Source organism: Ovis aries, chromosome 17, assembly GCF_016772045.2.
Source record: "Ovis aries strain OAR_USU_Benz2616 breed Rambouillet chromosome 17, ARS-UI_Ramb_v3.0, whole genome shotgun sequence".
In the NCBI taxonomy this organism is placed as follows: domain Eukaryota; kingdom Metazoa; phylum Chordata; class Mammalia; order Artiodactyla; family Bovidae; genus Ovis; species Ovis aries.
The window spans coordinates 62,784,647-62,803,700 of NC_056070.1; the positions used below are offsets into that span (position 1 = coordinate 62,784,647).

The 19,054-nt window shown below is 48.2% G+C and overlaps 2 protein-coding genes and 1 long non-coding RNA gene across 6 annotated transcripts in view; 1 reads left to right on the top strand and 2 right to left on the bottom strand.

Moving 5' to 3' along the window:
- Window positions 1-6,173, bottom strand: PLA2G1B (phospholipase A2 group IB). The gene is made up of 4 exons (XM_004017414.5): window positions 6,112-6,173; window positions 3,498-3,657; window positions 2,888-3,015; window positions 1-209 (listed from the first exon to the last, which is right to left on the bottom strand). Exons 1-4 carry the CDS (start codon window positions 6,143-6,145, stop codon window positions 94-96), a joined length of 438 nt encoding a protein of 145 aa, XP_004017463.1. The 5' UTR covers window positions 6,146-6,173; the 3' UTR covers window positions 1-93.
- LOC132658051 (uncharacterized) lies at window positions 6,114-12,489 on the top strand. Its single transcript, XR_009597057.1, has 2 exons — window positions 6,114-6,335; window positions 9,379-12,489. It is a non-coding gene; the product is annotated as an uncharacterized LOC132658051 (long non-coding RNA).
- Window positions 12,193-19,054, bottom strand: part of MSI1 (musashi RNA binding protein 1) — a 24,868-nt gene continuing 18,006 nt past the window's right edge. For 2 of the 4 annotated variants that reach the window (XM_042234077.2, XM_042234074.2), the window contains 4 exons: window positions 16,444-16,512; window positions 15,478-15,632; window positions 14,954-15,017; window positions 12,193-14,001 (listed from right to left, as the gene is read on the bottom strand). In XM_042234077.2, the coding sequence (XP_042090011.1) occupies window positions 14,976-15,017; window positions 15,478-15,632; window positions 16,444-16,512 (266 nt within the window). In that variant the 3' untranslated portion in view covers window positions 12,193-14,001; window positions 14,954-14,975. Of the gene's footprint in view, window positions 14,002-14,953; window positions 15,018-15,477; window positions 15,666-16,443; window positions 16,513-19,054 lie in introns of all 4 variants that reach the window. The other 2 variants (XM_042234075.2, XM_027956616.3) reach the window with 1 other exon arrangement.

The window sequence follows — 19,054 nt, forward strand, 5'->3', positions numbered from 1 at the left end:
GCCTTTCAATAGGTGCTTTATTGGAGGATATGGTATAAGCTCAAAGCCACAGGGCCCAAAGGGAATCCTAATTTCCTGGGAAGATACTCAGACCTAGCAGTACTTCTTGTCCAGGTTCTTGTGCTCGTTGTTGTACGGCACCTCTGAGAAGCAGATGGCAGCATTACGGTCACAGTTGCAGATGAAGGCCTCACAGGCATTGTTTTCGCCTGGAATAGAGCAAGAACAGAGGACTGAGTCAAGGCTGTTCCTGCTTTGTACTATCCAGGGGCAGGAAGAATGAAATGAAACGATCTGCTGGCAATTCCCCTGGTACAATTTAGGGTTGACAGATAAAGCAAATAAAAATACTGGAATTTCAGATCAACAATAAATGCACTGTTTGGGACACAGACTTAAAAAAATCATTTCTTGTCTATCTGATAATCGAATTTTAACTGGGCAGCCTATTTTATCTGGTGATCCTAAGGTATGATAGCTGCTTTTGGGATGTTCTGTTTCACACTTCTAAATGAACTCACTGCTCTTAAAACCCATATAACCACAGAGCACTGATAACATAGATAAGCAACTGCAAATTGTCTGGGAAATACTAAAACACATACTCAAGGCAGCAAAATATTTTACATTTCAACTTACTGAAGTTTTGTAAGCCAATTTCTCTACTTTAAAGCACATATTCTTAAGATTACAGAATGTCCTTACAATAGAATATTATACAGATGTTTAAAATAGTTGTGTCTATATATGGAAATATTTCTAAGATATTTTATTAACAGTAAAAAGTGCATAGTATATGCTGAAAAAATCTGAAATGCAATATATATATAACTGGTTTTCTTGGGTATTAGAATTATAGATGCCTTCTGCTTTCTATGACATACATTACTGGAGAATTTGAAATTATATTATTTTGACCTCATTTACATTTGTAACCCAAAGAAACAACACATAACATTTAAAATGCATTTCAGCTTTATTATCCATAATTTAATTATGTATATCTGCTTACCTTCAATACTCGTATTAAGGTTTTGTTTCTCTACTCCTTTCTTTTAAAAATCATGAATGTTTTCCTCAACCACTCATTAAGCATAAATTAGTGCTTAATTAGATTATAAAGTGTGCATAAGATAATTATTTAGCGAGTTATTGTTTTTATTCTTTTAATTTTGTTTTATTGAAGTTTAGTTGGTTTACAGTGTTGTGTTAGTTTCACGTATATAGCAAAAGTGATTCACTTATACATTTATATTTTCTTTTTCAGATTATTTTCCATTATAGGTTATTATAAGATATTGAATATGGTTCCCTGCACTATATAGGTCCTTGTTATTTGTCTATTTTTTATATAGTAGTGTGTGTCTAGCAAGTTATTGTTTATAATTTGAATCAGTGTCTTCTGCTGCAGGCTTCTTGACTTGCTTGTAGGGGAAGAAGACAGTTGCATTAAAAATAAATTATTTGCAAACGTGTATGTGTGGTGTGTGTGTTTCCCTGGGGAGAGTGTCTATAGCTTTCAGCAGATTGGTAACGGAGTCCAGAATCCATAGAAAGAAATTCTTACTGATCACGTTTCAGGGCAAAAATATGATTTTCTGTATATTTGGCTTTCTGAAGTAGAGCACAACTGAAATCTCTGTTACCAGGGACTGTGTAAGCAAATTAAGCTATTTTATGCAGCTTTGAAAGAAATAATAAGGAAGACTGTGAGACCATGGAAACATGGTCATAACGTGATAAGTGAGAAAAACACATTGCAAGATTGTATCTAGACTGCATTCATCAAACATTTACATGGAGAGCACCTATGATTCCAGGCTCTGATCTAGACTCTGGGGACACAGCCATGAAGAGAACAGACAACTCTGATCTTGTGAATCCTTTCTATTGGAGAGACAGCAAATGAAGGAATAACATTAATATGTCACCTGTTAGGAAATTTTGTGGAGAAAATAAAGCAGAGAGAAAAGAGAAAATGCTGGAGAGATGAAGAGAATGTGTATACGATTTAAAGGAACAGGTTGAAGGAATTCCCTGGTGGTCCAGCAGACTCTGCGTTTCCTCTGCAGGGGTTGGATCCCTGGTTAAAAGGAATACAGAGACATGAAACTGTTTATTTCTTAGGGTGATGGGATGCCAGGTCAGTCTTTTCTTGGCATTTTGGGAGTTGGACTATGGTGATTCCAGTGTTAGTACAACTTTCAAAAATTGGGATGTATCTGTGATTGCAAAATTAAGGGCAGTGAAAATCTAGAATGCTGGTCTCACAAGACAGTACCCTACACCTCTATGAATTGTCTTGCTCTCCAGAACTGCCTTCATGGAGGGACATGTTTCATCATGAATGCTGCATAACTTAGTGGTTAAAACCCGAGCCTTTAAAATCAGAAGCAACTGAGTTCAAATGCTAGCCCTACCACTCATAGGTTGTGTGATTTGGAGCAAGTGACTACTTTGGGGCCTCAGCTTCCTAACCTGTAAAATGGGTTTAATAAGACCTATCACATAATGCACACCTTGCCTAGTACCTGGCATGTAAAGAAAGCCTGATATGTGGGAGTTCTAAGCTCTTTTAATGAAATAAACAAAGCAGTATGGCTTGGCAGTTAAAAGCAGAGGTTTTGGAGTGATATAGACCTATGTTCAAAAACCAAACACCACCATTTATGGGACTGTGTGCCCTTGGACAATTGGTCCAGCCTTCTGAGCCTCAGTTTCCTCATCTGTAAAATGGGGATAATAACAGTACCTATTCCATATGGTTGTTTCAAGGATTAAAGGAGATACTGCCTGGCACCAAGAAAATGATCAGTCAGTGGTGGCTATCATTATTATTATTTCCCTCCATGCCCACTAACAAGAGCCAACAAGATGGTAAACCTACTGCTGCAGGTGATCTGTTTGTTAGAACATGAGTATGAGTAGCTGTTGGTGTAGGGATTGTCCACGAGGACTTTACAGCTGTCCAGTTTCTTGGCTTGTTTGTAGCAGTTGTCGTGTGTCTGGCAGCACCTGGAGAAGGGGAGGAACAGAGCTGAGGCAGGAGCATGGGTAGGGCAGCAGTCAGCCTGAACTTGCTCCTTTGGAACAGGTGGGGCTGTTACTGGTCCTGATGGTTTCACTCCAGCTGGAAGATTGAATCCTTGCAGTGATGTTTTGTGTGGTAAAGTGGGCAGCGCGCGTGCCCGTGCACACACACACAAACACACACACACACATCCTCCCCCGCCACACACACACACACACATACACACACATGCCCTCACCCGCCAACCTTCAGTTCACACACACACACACACACCCTCCCCCGCCAACCTTCAGCTTTCCCCTCGCTCCCCTTGATTAAGAGGTGAACGTGTTACTTTAGCAAATAGGCAAATCTTTGTGGTTTTTTTTCCTTTTTCCCCCACCCTTTTTTTGTGTGTGCTTCGTGAAGACCTTTGTCTTTGGCCCTCCCTCCGTCTCAGAGAGACTTTCCCAGCAGAGCAACTCACCTGTCCAGATCATCCACAGGGGTCCCTGATCCACCCAGGCCACAATAGCAGCCGTAGTTGTTGAAATCTAGCAGTGGCTCACTGCTGGGGATCTTGCACTTGATCATGCCGTTGAACTGCCATAACGCCCTCGAGTTGAGGCCGGCCTGGCCAGCGCCCACTGCAGGAGGACACAGCCAGAGTTCAGATATGTCCTGGTTGGCTGCCGGCGCCCCAGGGACCTTACTGCCTGCTTGCTCTCTCAGGCCCCATGCTGTCCCCCTGACCCTGCATCGGCTGCCTCCTCTGAAAATAGCTGGATACAGGAACCTGGTAAAGCGAGTGGGCATTTTCTAAACCACTCGCAAAACGTGAAACTCACCATTTTAACCAAAGCCACAATTCAGTGGTTTTTAGTATATTCACAGAATTGTGCAACCATCAATACTAATTCCACAACATTTTCAACACCCCAAAATGATGCCCTCTGCCCATCAACAATCACTCCCCTTTCTCCCCTCCCTCTGGCAACCACTAATTTGTTTTCTGTTTCTATGGAATTGCCTCTTCTGAACACTTTGTGTAAATGGAATCATACAATGTATGGCCTTTTGTGAATGGCTTCTTTCCCTTCACATATGATTTGAGCTTTATCCTTGTTATCACAGGTATCAGCATTTCAGTCCTTTTTATGGCTGATTAATATTCCATTGTATGGACAGATCACATTTTTTTGGTTGTTCCTCATTTGACGGACATTTGGGTTGTTTCTCCTTGTTGGCTGTTATGGATAGTGCTGCTGTGAACATTTGTGTACTAGTTTTTGTGTGAATATATGATAATTTAAAACTATTTCCATTATTTATTCAGTAAATATTTATTGAGCACCTGTTATATGCTAGTCACTGCCCTGGAGACACATCAGTGAACACATTAAAAAAATCTGTAACCTCACTGAGCTCATGATCTAGTACAGGAAAAAACAGTAAGCAATAAAGGTAATAAATAAGGGAATCAGATATTGTGTTAGAAGGCAGCAAAACTGAAGCACAGTAAGGGAATCTAAATGGGGGGTTGGGTTGGGGAAGACGAGGTTGAGGGGGGCCAGGAGTGTGAAGAATGGTGAGGAGGCCCATGTGGCCTCCATTCTCAACAGGACAACCTCTTTTCTTTTTTAAAATTATTTGGCCGTGATAGGTCTTAGTTGCAGCCAATCTTCGTTGTAGCATGCAGGATTTTAAGCTGCAGCATGTTCGATCTAGTTTCCTGACCAGAGATCGAACCCAGGCTCCTGAATTGGGAGCACAGAGTCTTAGCCACTGGACTACCAGTGTAAGTTCCTAGGACCTCTTTACTTCAGGTGTAGAGCCCTACCTGTGAGATTTAGTGCCATAAAGATGGTGCTAAATGATTTCAGCCCCTAGTGTCGTCTCTTTGCCCCATGCCTGGCCCTTCCTGTCCTTGATATGCTGTGGACACTGGAGTCACTCCAAGTGCTTAGGCTCCAGGACTCAGGAAGGGTGGCAGCTGGTCACTTTCTCTCAAGAGCAGCCTCCACGGTGGCAGCTGACAGCAGCTACATCCAGGAGCAGGCCCCGGAGGAGTGGTGGAGCTGTGCTCAGACAGGAGTGGCCTGACCGCCTTGGCCCCTCTCCGGACCCCTCTCCTGCTTCCCTCCTCTTTCTTTCTCTCTGATCCCACCAGTTCTGCTCTTTGCAGAGGCCAGACCTGCACGGAGGTACTGCTCGAGTGCATGAGCGCACCCCAGACAGGGAGCATGGCTGAGTCCTCAGTCTCAACCCTGAGCCTGATACCTTAGAGACTCTGATACCATCAATGTTGAGTGAATGAATAATGGCTGAATGAGGTGTGATTTGAATTCTAGTTAATTCTGATTCTATTAATCCATTCATTAAATGGTGCAAACAGCACTATCACTGCTCTCAAGGAGTCCGTGCTTAGGTGTGGGTGTGAGATAAAAAATGAAATGAATCAACAAGAGGCATGCTGCAGGCCAAGACAGGCACTGAGAAGCCCTTGTACCAAGCCCATGGCTTAGTGGTAAAGAATCTGCCTGCCACGCAGGAGATGCAGGTTCCATCTCTGGGTTATGAAGATCCCCCAGAGAAGGCAATAGCGGCCCACTCCAAGGAGAGGGAGAAGGGGTGCTCTTAGCTTGGATGGACAAGGAGGGTAAGCCTTTCTGAGATGGGTCATCTGAGTTCAGACCCAAAGGTGGAGAAGATGCCAAATGTGGGGGAATTTGTGTGTGTTAAGTCACTTTAGTCATGTCTGGCTCTTTGTGGCCTGGTGGACTGTTACCCGCCACACTCCTCTGTCCATGGGAATTCTCCAGGCAAGAATACTGGAGTGGGTTGCCATGCCCTCCTCCAGGGGATCTTCCCAACCCAGGGACTGAATCCCCACCTCATTGGCAGCTGGGTTCTTTACCGCTAGTGCCACTTGGAAAGCCCATCGAGGGGGATTTGAGGGGACCCCAATATGGGAGCTCTTAAGCCCCATGGTGAGCCCTGAAAAAGACCCTCGGTCTGGCCATCCCTGTGACCTCTGGCCCCCATTGCCGAGGAGAGAGGTCCCAGGGCAGGAAGGGGCGGGGCTGAGGGCACTTGCCTACCTGTGAGCAGAGCAGCCAACACCAGGAGTCTCATCCTGTTGTCAGGTTGGTGAGCAAAAACTGATGTCACTATGGGCTCCCGCCTTATAGCTGCCCTGCTGCCCTGAGATAAGACTGTTGTGTTTGCTTTGCTCCCTGCTGACTCTGAGTTGGCCTTGAGTCTGTTGCAGAAATAATCCTGAGCAACAAGCAAGCCCTGCCAGCCGGGGGTCCTTGGAAGCAGTGTGAGTATTTGTCATCCACCCTTTGGAATGAAAGGGATTATATGTGGAGTTGCACACCTTGGAATTTTGACCCTCATACCCAACCCTTTTCTGTGTGTGTGTGTTTCCTTTTCTCTTCTTTTTTTTCTTTTACCCACCCCTTTTTACTCAGTCCAGCTTCAACACTGTGTGTGTGTGCGCATGTGTGTGTGTGGAGGGGTGGCTGTCAACCTTGTTGAACAACTGGGAGAAGGGGGATGGGAAGGAAGTGACTATTGCCTCCAGGTCCTCTCATTAGCCTGAGTCTGGGCTGTGGGTCTCATTGAAAGGTTCCCATCAATCATGCACTTTGCTGGTGAGGAAACAGGTTCAGAGAAGTGAAGCGACTTGCCCCAGATCACACAGCTAGCAAATGCAAAGCAGGGGCTCCAACTTAGGACCTCTGATTCTAAGGCACACCTTGAATTTTCTTCCCCACTCCAGCAATACCACTCCCTCTCCCAGTCCCCCACAGCGGATTTGTAAGAAAACCCTGGACTTGGGAATTGGATCTGACTTGTAGAATAAAAAGAATTTTACAACTGTCATATCAAAGGTCTATATAACATTTTTTAGGTGAAATTCACTTCGTAAGACATGACTTGCTATTATTTTGGGCTTCTTAGGTGGTGCTAGTGGTAAAGAATCTGGCTGCAATGCAGGAGACCCAGGAGACATGGGTTCAGTCCCTGGGTTGGGAAGATCTTCTGGAGGAGGAAATTGCATCCCACTCCAGTGTTCTTGCCTGGAGAATCCCAGGGACGGGGGAGCCTGGTGGGCTGCCGTCTATGGGGTCGCACAGAGTCGGACATGACTGAGGCGACTTAGCAGCAGCAGCAGCCAGTATTCTTGCCTGGAGAATCCCATGGACTGAAGAGCTTGGTGGCTCCGACCAGGGGTCAAACCCATGTCCTCTTCATTGGCAGTGTGGAGTCTTTACCACTGGACTGCCAGGGAAGCCCCTGGACCTGGGCATTTTGAGGAATACTAGTCAGGTGTATCATAAGATGCCCCTCTCCTGGAATTTGTCTCATGTTTTTCTCATGGTAAGACTGGGGGTTAGCAATGGGTTTTGGGGAGGAAGTTCACTGAGGTGAAGTGTCATTTTCATCCCATGGCCATGCTGGGTTTGATCATCTCTTGTCTTGGAATGGATCTTGGGCACTTTCTAGATGAGAACGCTTTCCAGATGAGAACTTCTAGATGAGGTTTAGCCTGGGATGAAGCTGGGAATGGCCATGCCAAGACTTGAATCCACACCTGTCTCTTCCCACTGAGACACCTCCATTTGCCCTTGGCAAGGTTATGTTAGGTTATGTCACATGAATCAGAGCAGAACTGATAATTCTGACTCTTGTGACCTCTGCTGAAGCATGCACCCCAGAATTCCAGCTCTGTACTTTGCCCTTGAACAGGTACTGGGGGCAAGAAAGAAGAAATCAGTCTGGAAGAGCTTCCTGGTTTCATTCCAAGTCCAAGAGCCCCAGAAAAAGGTCCTTCAGCTAATGCGATAACACTGAAACAGCATTTAGTAAGCAGATGGGGAAACAGGCCCAGAAAGGGGAATTGATTTATTTGCCTGGGCCTGACTCTGCCCCTATTTGATCCAGGGTTTTCACCACCCATCTCTTCCTACTTGCCTCTAGCTATTCTACATCAGTCCATTAGCCAGCGTGCATACCAGTGTACCATAGCCAATAGCTATCGTAACCATTAGCTACAAGTAGCTGTTTAAGTTCATTACTACCAAATAATATTGAAAATTGGCTTTTCAGTCCCACCAGCCATATTGCAAGTGTTCGATAGCTACAAATGGCCAGGTGCTGTGGTTTGAACAGCGCGAACTTAGAACGTTTCCATCGTCACAGAAGGTTCTATTGCATAGTGCCCCTCAGGGTGTCACAGCACCTGTCCCGGGGCCGGCCCAGAGGTGTAGGGAGGAGACCTGTGAGAGCTCCTGGAAGAAGAACAGGGTTAACTTAGGACCCAATTTTAGCCTGGCAAGTGGTTCTCCCTCTTCAGAATGAGTAAAGGCTGCCCAGGAAAAGAGGAGTAGTGGCCAACAAAATGCTAAGTCCCTCTTGTGTAGGGTTCTTTGGGGCTGAGAATAGGCACTGCTCCTGTTTGGGGGTGATCTGAAGAAGGAGGAGTAGCTGATGCTATAAAAATCCTCTAAGGCTAATAGTATTAACTACCATTTACTGACTACTAATAGTCCAAGTTGCATGCTAAGAACCTGGCACAGCCCTCTGAGGCAGGTCCAAGGACGAACTCCACTTTACAGAGAGGCAAAGGCTCAGAGAGGTTAAGTAACTGCCTCAATGTCACACAGCAGGACGTGAGTTGGATCTGGCACTGATGATAACGCAATGTCACCTCACAACAGGGAATTGTAGTAGCAGGTGGGAATGTCAAAGGCCCCTGGAGGCCAGAAGGAGGTTTAGTCCTGCCTGCTTCTCTCCCCGCGACCCCAGCCAGCTGGAAGTCTTCCACAAGGGCAGGCTGGGCAAACTCCCACGTGTAATTTGTGCCAGGGCTTAAGCAAAGCAGCTGGTGGGAGAGGGGTCAGACTGCTACTGGAACCCTCTCCCCCTGGAAAGAGACAAGATAGATGTGACAACCCAGACCTCTGCAGGGGACATGGAGGTGGCAGCGGGATAGACCTGGCAGGTCATTGATAGCCCACCAGGCCCCTGGGATCTGCACTGTGACCTGCTGTTGCCCTTCACAGGTGTGTACAGCACAGCTTCTCCCAGCCTGGGAAAAACACACTCTCCAGTGGAAAGAATGGCTAAGTTTAGCTTCTTGACTCCTTCAGGTGATGACATACCCACACTCTACCAAGGTCACGCTGGCCAGCCCCTGGAGGACACGGCTCCTGCTTCTAGGAAATGCTTAAGCACACCTACCATTTACTGAGTGCTTCTGTCTGTTCAGCCCTGGGCGAAGAGTGTTATGTTGTTTTTCATCCTAACAACCATCTTCTGACATAGTTATTATTTTTGTCGTCATCTCGTTTTTATAGATGATTAAACAGGTTCAGAGAACTTAAGTTCTGGCTCAAAGTCAACACAGCTGGAAAGTGATGGAAATAGGATTTGAACCTGCATGTTCTTGCCTCTTAATCCGGCACTGAGCGCAGAATGTGGGCTGTCCGGAAGTTCCCAGAAAGCCTTCGGTAACACTGGACTGGGTTTAACTTGGCTGGGGTCACCTTAAGGGGCTGTTTCCCTTCCCCCTCTCTCATCACTCTGTTTCCAGTACATCTGGGCTCAGCTGGAAATATTTCTCAAACTGAGTACAACCACCGAGGAAGCTGACCTTCTTCAGAAACCCAGGAACTCTCCCCGTACTCCCTCTCCTTACTCTCTTTCCCATCCAGTCCCTTACAAGTCCAGCTCTCAAGCCACACCAAACTCCAATACCTGGTACCTGCCCCAGCATCCCTTGCCCAGATGGTTGCAGCAGCCTCCTTAGTGACCCTGTGCTCCCTTCCACAATGGCGTTCCTCAAATCTTTTCCCTACGGTGTGGGCTGGTGACATGTTCAAACGCAAACCCAATTACATCACGTCATCAGTCTTTCACCCCACTGCCTGAAACCCTTCATGCCTTCCCATGGCTCTTATATAAGGAACAAGATCAGCCTAGAGGCCCAGTTTCCTCTGCCCCTACCTACCTCCCAGTCAAGAGTGGGGTGGAATACCCTCTTCTCCAGCCACAGGAAGACTTCTCTCAGCTCTCTGGTTGAAGTCCTTGTGCTTTCTCCCATTTCAAAGCTTTTGCAACTGCTGGTCTCTCCTCCTGGTACGCTCCTCTCATGTGAGCCTTGCCTAGTTAATTCTTACCCTTCTTGCAGATTTTAGCAGAACTTGACACCCCCTACACACTCAACTGAAATCACTGCCTTTCAGATGACTAATTGTTCTGATTTTGCTTTCCCCCTCAAGGACTGAAGGGTTCTTGGGACACAGAGTTTCCTGTATTCAAACCAGAAAAGTCCCTGGCAAAGCAGGACAGATTGGTCACCCTCTCAGTTCTTAACAGTGATGCGCGCGCAGTCGATGCTAAGGGAGTATTTGTTGAATGAGTGTGGGAGCCAGTGGGGACCACCCAGGAGGGGGCAGCCACTGCTGAGCCCCAATCACCTGGAGGGACCTTGGGATTCATAGCAGCTACTACTCACTAAACACTTACTTTGTGCCCTGCCTGGTGTTGAATCCTCTGTCTGCCCTCCCTGTTTAATTAACAACTACCCTAGTTACTGCTGCCATTCTCTTTTTAAATTTGTTGAGGTGAAATTCCTCTATACATTAGAAAATAACCATTTCAAAGTGACCAATCCAGTGGCTTTTATTAGATCCACAATGTCATGCCTCCACCACCTTTGATGACATTTTCATCACCCCACAGGAAATCCCTTAACCATTGAGTTTATTCCCCTTTGCCCCTCACCCTCCAGCCCCAACCAATCTGTTTTCTATCTCTTATGGATTTACCTTTTCTGGCTATTTCACATAAACAGAATCTTACCATGTGACCTTTTATATCATTCCCATTAATAGATGAGGAAATTGAGGCTCAGAGAGGTTGAGGACCCTCAGCTAGGAAAGGGAGGAGCCAGGTGTTGGAACCACCACATTTAACTTTTGGGGATTACCCACACCCACCTGAGCTGGTTTTCCTGCCTCACCCTCTTAGGATTCTGAGTTTGAGGCAAACCAGGGTAAGGGTGATGCTAGTGGTAAAAAAATCTGCTTGCCAATGCAGGAGACTTAAGAGATCCCTTGGAGTAGGAAATGGCAACCCGATCCAGTGTTCTTGCCTGGAAAATTCTTTGGACAGAGGAGCCTGGCAGGTTACAGTCCATGGGGCTGCAAAGAGCCAGACACAACTGAGCACATGAGAGTAAGGGGTTCGATGCCAAGCTTTTTTTTTTTTTTTTTTAAGTGGCAAGAAATACATAACAAAATTTACTATTTTTTACAGCCCCTTCCCAGTTTATCATTTTTCAGTGTATAGTTCAATGGCATTAATTATATCCACAATGTTATGCACAATCCATTTCTTAAATGTTTTCACTATCCCAAACAGAAACTCTGTAACCACTAGGCAATAACTCCCTACTCCCTCCTCCCCAGCCTCTAATCTACTTTCTGTCCCTATGAATTTGCTGACTCTATTAATAGGTACCGCAAATGTATAGAATCATACTTGTCCTTTTGTGTCTGACTTCTTTCATTTTTAGCCTAACTCTTCAAGGTTCATCCATGTTGTAGCACACAGCAATACTTCAGTCCTTCTTATGGCTGAATAATATTCCACTGTATGGAAAGGCCTTATTTATCCATTCATCTGTTGACAGATGCATGGGTGGCTTCCATCTTTTGGCTATTGTGGATAATGCTACTGTAAACATTGGTGCACCGCATCTTTTTGAGCCCCTATGTTCAATTCCTTTGGGTGTATACTGAGGAGTGGAATTGCTCGATCATATGGTATTTTGATGTTTAGCTTTCTGAAGAACTGCCACACTGTTTTCCACAGTAACTGCCCATCCTACATTCTTACTAGCAATGCAACAGGGGTTCCCATTTCTCCACATCCTCACCAACGTTTGTTATTTTCTGGTTTTCTGATGATGGCCATCCTACTGGGTATAAAATGGTATCTCATCATCAACACCAAGTTTTGAGGCTGGTCAAGAAATTGGAGATGGGAGCTGGATTGACAAGAAAGTAAAGATTATTCCAGGAGGAAAACAGAAATTAAGGGAAAACAGGGTATCACTGGGGTACCAAGTTCTGAACACACAGAGAGATACAAGACACAAGCTCAGGCCCGTTTTCAAATAATTTATTAGGAATTCAAAACTGAAAATAAAACCTGGAAAAAGAAGTTACAGATGTGGAGAGAAGAGACACCGGAGGGTGGTAACTTGCTGGCTTCAAAACACCGTGTAACATCTTTTTAAAAAAATTTCCCAAACAAATCAGAAAACGGAATTCCAAGGCCCTGAGCCCATGGGTGGGCCCAGTGGGGTGGGGGATCACAGGAAGGGGAGGAGAGGAAAGCTAAGTCTCTCATGACTCAGCTCAAGTGTGTAGAAAATTAAAAATAAAAACCAATAAAATGCAGCTTCTCTTTTATTAGGAAACATTAAAAAAAAAAAAAAAACCACGAATAGCCGCGCATCTCAGTAACAAAGATTATTGCTTTGTGTTCTCAGGGCTAATAGGTTAAGCACCTCACACAGACAATTAACTCTCCAAAGGGGATTTTCAGGGGAGGGGACTATGATGAGGAAGGGAGCTTAGGTTCCCAGCCCCAGACCTGGGGGAGAGGACACGGGCAGGCAGTGGGTGGGTGGGAGGCTCCACCCCGCCACACCAGCCTGGTCACTCGCTGTTCATGAAGTCATGACCTGAGCCTCTTTCCTTCGAAGAGGGCCCAGGGACTCGGGGCTCTGGCCACGGGACCATCCTGGTGGGGAACTTCAGTGAGAGAATGTGGGGGTTCCCTGAGAAGCCCTTTGCTTTCCCCTGGGGTCCGCCCCTTCCCAAAGTGCCCACCCCCAATGCCCACTCATGGGGGGCTCAGGGCAGAGACCATGAAGGCCTGACCAGGTAGGGGGCGGGCGGGGGTGACCTTTGGAGAGTTAATTCCTTTCCACCAGTGGCTCCGGGCGAGCCCTTCTCTTCCCTCGCCCCCACACTGGGTTTTTTTTTGGGGTGAACGGGCCCAAGGCCTTTGACCCCATAGGGCCTGAGAGAGCGGGGCCTGCCTTGGCCACAGTTGAGGCCTGCAAGCTTACAGTAACGGTGTCTGAGAGGGAGGTACAGAAACGCAGGTGGGGTGAGGCGATGCCCTCGCCCCCAAGGGGTCTTAGAGACGGGTAGGGGCTTCACCTCACAGTATTTACATATATGATACAGGACGGGATGGTTCCAGGGGCTCGGCCTGGCCTCCTCAGCCTGTCCTCCTCTCCAGGGCTGGAGGGAGCTGGCCAGGGCCCCACACCCACATAGACATTTTGTTCTCAGCTGGTGGGGGGGCACCTGGCCCCTTGCCCCCTGCGGCCTGGGGCTTCACATTCACAAACCTAGAAATAGTTTAAAAAACCGTTTCTTTAAAAAACAGAACAAAACAAAAAGGAAAGAGAAAAGGAAGGAAAAATCAGAATAAAAAAACCAGGGTTGTGGCTGTCGCCTGTAGCAGGCCCCCTCCGCCCTCACTCTAGCTATGCACAAATACAAAAGCCTTCTGGGTGGGGGGGTCCTATGGGGGCGCGGAGGGGAGAGGGGCGCAGACCCGACGTGGGGGGGTGGCGCGGAGAGGAGAATGGGGGGCGGGGGAGGCGGCGGGCGGGCGGGGGCAACCGGCTAATCCAAAATAAATAAAAGCAGGTAGGACGGGAGGTGGGGGAAAGGGCCAGGGGCGGAAGAGGGGGAGGTTAGTAGGGGAGCCAGACATGGATGTCCGGGGGTGAGGTGGAGGGGCAGCAGGGCAGGGGCCAGGGGGCCCAGGGAGTAGGGGGCAGGCAGTAGCGGTCCGAGTCGCTGCGGGGGAGGGGGCGGCGGCTGCGGCTGAGGTGTCCCCGCCCCCTCGCTGGCTCACTCGTGGTCCTCAGTCAGCTGCAGGCCAGGGCGCTGGAATACAGCAGCGGGTTAGCGGGTCCTGCCCCCCCCCCCCCCCCCCTGCGGCCCGCAGAACCCACGTCTCCTCGTGCCTAAGGCCTCTTTCCCTAATCCCTTCCTAGGCAAGCTTTGTGCATATATTTCGCATCTCCTGCTCCCTGTCTGGAACCCTCTTTCCCTAGATTTCTGGATGGCTGGATTCGTTCCAATGTCACCTTCTCAGGGACTGCGCTCTGAACCCCTGAAGCAGGTAGACCTCTCACGTGCAATTTAGAATGATCTCAACTGCTGACGTTTTTTTTGTCTGTAGAGAGAGGCGAGCCTTTTTGGTCTTCTACCACCCCTTCCTGAAACAAATGCTCAATAAATAGTTGTTGGAATGCACAAATGGACAAACAAAGGAAGTGTCGCTGGGACCCAGAGCGCCCCACTGTACACAGCATGATGGCTGTGTGTGCAGTGTCTTCCCCTCCCCCTCGCTCTCTGTATATGTAGATATGTGGACAGTATCCTGTTTCACCTGTTGGATATTCCAGTGCATGCATGCAGTCTATTTAACCGCTCTCCTGTTGATAGGCATTTCAGTTATAAAAATAAATGCCTAGAAGTAGAATCACTGTGTTATGGGCATGAAATGTTTAGTCCAGATAAACCCTGCCCTTTGAAAAACCTGAGCCGATTTGCACAGGTTCCTCTCCTCTCTTATCACTGCGGAGCCCCAACAGTCTTAAAAAAAAAAATCTTTGCCTGAGCAGCGGCACATGCTGCCTTATGGTGGCTATCATTTACATTCTTTATGGAGCAGTTTGAGTAGCTTCTCCGGGTCTTTGACCATTGCTGGGATAAAGGTCTGTCTCCCCACTGAAGCTGTGGGTTCCATGAAAGTCTATGTCCCAGACTGCACTGCTCAACGCTAGCCTCCCAGGTGCCACCCACACCCCAAAGCCCCAGCCCACCTCCTCACCTCCTGCCACCTGTTTCCTGCTTCAGTGGTACCCATTGGTGAAAGCTGTGGCAATCAAGGGGCCCTGGAAAGAAAAGGATTTGACTCCTAGATTCCGGGGGGTGGCAGAGAAAGCCCAGGGGCTCCTCCTTTCTTCCACTGGAGACTCAGGTAAGGCACAGACCTTCTCTAGCCCTGCCCATATCACCCCTACTTTCTCCTAGGGTAGATTATCCAGGGTAGGGCCTGAGAATCTGCAGATAACCAGAACCCTGGTTAAAAGCAGGGCACCCCTGAGATAGAATCTAGCCTCCATGCAGGCAGAGATGCTGAGCCTCATTTGCACAGTATTCCCAGAGCCCACCCAATGCCTGGCATACAGAGGGCAATCAATAAATGCCCACTGAACAAGTGAATGATAACTCTCACTGATCCCAGGTCTCCCATCCATTATCTCTTGCCTCTCTTCTCCCCCTCCCCCGAAAGACAGACAAGGTCTCTCCCTCCTTCAACTTCTGGGGCCTCCAGGTCTGGGGGCCACTCACCCCAAGACTGTGGCCGAAGCCAGTGCTGGGGGCGGGGCTGGCAGCGCTGATGTAACTGCTGACCCCCGAGTCCTGATTGGCTGCTCCGTAGAGCTCGGCCATGGGGCCGGGGCTGGTGGTCCCCAGGAAGCCCCCTGTGCGGCTGGGAGTCGAACCTGGAGGGGGAGCCATCGTCCAGGGGTGAGAGCCTGGCAACCCAGAAAGAAGACGGTGATAGCCCCGGCGCCCACGGTGACCCCGCAGCAACCCCCCCAACCCATCCCACCCCCTCCCTCGACCTTGACCCTCCCCCTCGGCCTCACCCCCACATCCAGCAGAGTGTTGTGGGACCACTGCCTGGAGATTGCCCAGAGTCCGTCCACCCCCACCAGCCTCAGCCCAGGGCCCTCTTTATCTCCGGTGCCACGGCTCAGCAGCCTCCTTACTGACTGCCCCTCCCTAGTGGAGCCCTTCCCACCTGTCCCCACCCTGCAGCTGCCTGCGCTGTCTAAAATGATCATCACTCTGCTATTTAAAATGTTTGGTGTTTCCCTAGAATCTGGTTCCTTGTCTCCATTCTTCACTCCTCCACTCCACCCATGCTAACTGGCCTCCAAGCCTTGGCACCTGCGTGTCCCTCTGCTGGGAATACCTTTTCTTCTCTTTGCCTTCAGATTGGAAGTTAAGAGGAGCAACCTCCTGGCAGCCCTTCCTGAGAGGCCCCTCTCTGACACCTGACTTCCCCCGGTGGGGCTATAACATGGGATCGCCTTTTTAACACCTGCCGCCCCACCAGCCTGCAAGCTCTGGAGGGCAGAGACCACACCTGTCTCCTTCCTGGCGGGCCTGCCAGGTGCTCAGTTCATAGTCCTTGAGTGAAAGAATAAGTGAGTCCCTCTGGAAAGGGGTGGCCGTGGCCACCTCCCCTCCCCTCTAGACTTATCTGTCCCCCATCCCCCTCGCCCCCTGCACCGCAGACGGCCTCACCTGTCCCTCGAACCACAGCTGCTGCTGCTGCCGCCGCCGCCATGGGTCCATAAGCGGTGAGGGGAATGGCTGGAAGGAAAGGTGTGGGCACTTCAGCGTGGTGGCTGAGGGGCAGCAGGGGTGTGGGCAGAGCCTCTCTGGCCATACCCCACCTCAGAGGGGTCAAGCACAGCCCCGGGGTCAGGCAGAAAAGAGCTCCCTTGGAGAAAGGGAGGAGAGAGGATGGCCTCCCAGGGATCGGCTGGGCCTCAGCTTCAACTTGGACTTGAGGGACATGTGCGCACAACCCAAATGTCATGGGGTGGGGGGATGCACAAGTCACATCTCATAGGGGGGGCGGGATGGGGGTGGAGCACCCCCTGAGCTGCCCTGAGTATTACCCGCTGCTGCCATCACCAGGGAGGGCCCTTGGCCGAACTGGGGGGCTACTCAGCCCAGGGCTATCGAGAGATTCGTCCCTCCTTCCAGTCCAAGTTAACTGGAGCCGACGACTGACTGACAGAGGCACCAAAAGCCGGGCCTGTCGCCCCAGGACCAACGGACCAAGGTGCATTCTCACCTTCCCCGCCCCTCCACTCCCCTGCCAAAAGATCCGCTGAAGCTTCAACAACCCCATTTCGCTCTTTCTGCTGCCTGGCCGGCTCCCCTCGCACCCCTCCTCCTGGCTCAGCACCCCTGACCATCACCCAGGAAGAAACGACCACTCCCTTCCCCAGGTCTCCTCATCCCCTTGTCTCTGACCCTCTCTTCAGACACAGGGATCTGGCTATTCCCTAGTTTGCTGTCTACCCCACTCCCCGCCAACGTCTACAGCGCCTTGTACACAGCAGGTGTTTAAGGAATAGCAGTGATCAAGACCATCCACAAGAAAAAGAAATGCAAAAAGGCAAAACAGTTGTCTGAGGAGGGCTTATAAATAAATAGCTGAGGAAAGAAGACAAAGCAAAAGGCAAAGGAGAAAAGGAAAGATACACTCACTTGAATGCAGAGTTCCAAAGAATAGCTAGGAGAGATAAGAAAACCTTCCTCAGTGATCAGTGCAAAGAAATAGAGGAAAACAATAGAATGAGAAAGACTAGAGATCTCTTCAAGAAAACTAGAGATACCAAGGGAATATTCCATGCAAAGATGGGCTCAATAAAGGACAGAAAAGGTATGGACCTAACAGAAGCAGAAGATATTAAGAAGAGGTGGCAAGAATACACAGGACAACTATACAAAAAACATCTTCACGATGCAGATAACCACGATGGTGTGATCACTCACCCAGAGCCAGACATCCTGGAATGTGAAGTGAGGGCCTTAAGAAGCATCACTATGAACAAAGCTAGTGGAGGTGATGGAATTCCAGTGGAGCTATTTCAAATCCTAAAAAATGATGCTGTCAAAGTGCTGCACTCAATATGCCAGCAAATTTGGAAACTCAGCAGCAGCCACAGGACTGGAAAAGGTCAGTTTTTATGCCAATCCCAAAGAAAGGCAATGCCAAAGAATGTTCACACTACCACACAATCGCACTCATCTCACACGCTAGCAAAATAATGCTCAAAATTCTCCAAGCCAGGCTTCAACAGTACATGAACCATGAACTTCCAGATGTTCAAGCTGGATTTAGAAAAGGCAGAGGAACCAGAGGTCAAATTGCCAACATCCACTGGATCATGGAAAAAGCTAGAGAGTTCCAGAAAAACATCTACTTCTGCTTTATTGACTACATCAAAGCTTTTGACTGTGTGGATCACAACAAACTGAAAAATTCTTCAAGAGATGGGAATACCAGACCACCTGACCTGCCTCCTGAGAAATCTGTATGCAGGCCAAGAAGCAACAGTTAGAACTGGACATGGAGCAACAGACTGGTTCCAAATCAGGAAAGGAGTACGTCAAGGCTGTATATTGTCACCCTGCTTATTTAACTTATATGCAAAGCACATCATGTGAATGCCAGGCTGGATGGAAGCACAAGCTGGAATCAAGATTGCCTGGAGAAATATCAATAACATCAGATACGCAGATGACACCACCCTTAGGGAAGAAAGTGAAGAACTGAAAAGCCTCTTGATGAAAGTGAAAGAGGAGAGTGAAAAAGTTGGCTTAAAACTCAACATTCAGAAAACTTAGATCATGGCATCTGGTCCCATCACTTCATGGCAAATAGATGGGGAAACAATGGAAACAGTGAGAGAATTTTGAGGGGGCTCCAAAGTCACTGCAGATGGTGACTGCAGCCATGAAATTAATAGACGCTTGTTCTTTGGAAGAAAAACTATGACCAACCTAGACAGCATATTAAAAAGCAGAGACATTACTTTGCCAACAAAGGCCCATCTAGTCAAAGCTACAGTTTTTCCAGTAGTGATGTATGGATGTGAGAGTTAGGCTATAAAGAAAGCTGAGCACCAAAGTATTGATGCTTTTGAACTGTGTTGTTGGAGAAGGCTCTTGAGAGTCCCTTGGACTGCAAGATCAAACCAGTCAATCCTAAAGGAAATCAGTCCTGAATATTCACTGGAAGAACTGATGCTGAAACTGAAACTCCAATACTTTGGCCACCTGATGGGAAGAACTGACTCATCTGAAAAGACCCTCATGCTGGGAAAGATTGAAGGTG

Bases quoted from the DNA above. Each gene is read 5' to 3' on its own strand.
- PLA2G1B (XM_004017414.5), bottom strand. From the start codon at position 6,145: ATGAGACTCCTGGTGTTGGCTGCTCTGCTCACAG. The intron at 3,658-6,111 runs GTAGGCAAGTGC...GTCCTCCTGCAG, and splicing joins GTTGGCTGCTCTGCTCACAG to TGGGCGCTGGCCAGGCCGGC. The intron at 210-2,887 runs GTAGGTTTACCA...GCTCTATTCCAG, and splicing joins CAAACAGATCACCTGCAGCA to GCGAAAACAATGCCTGTGAG.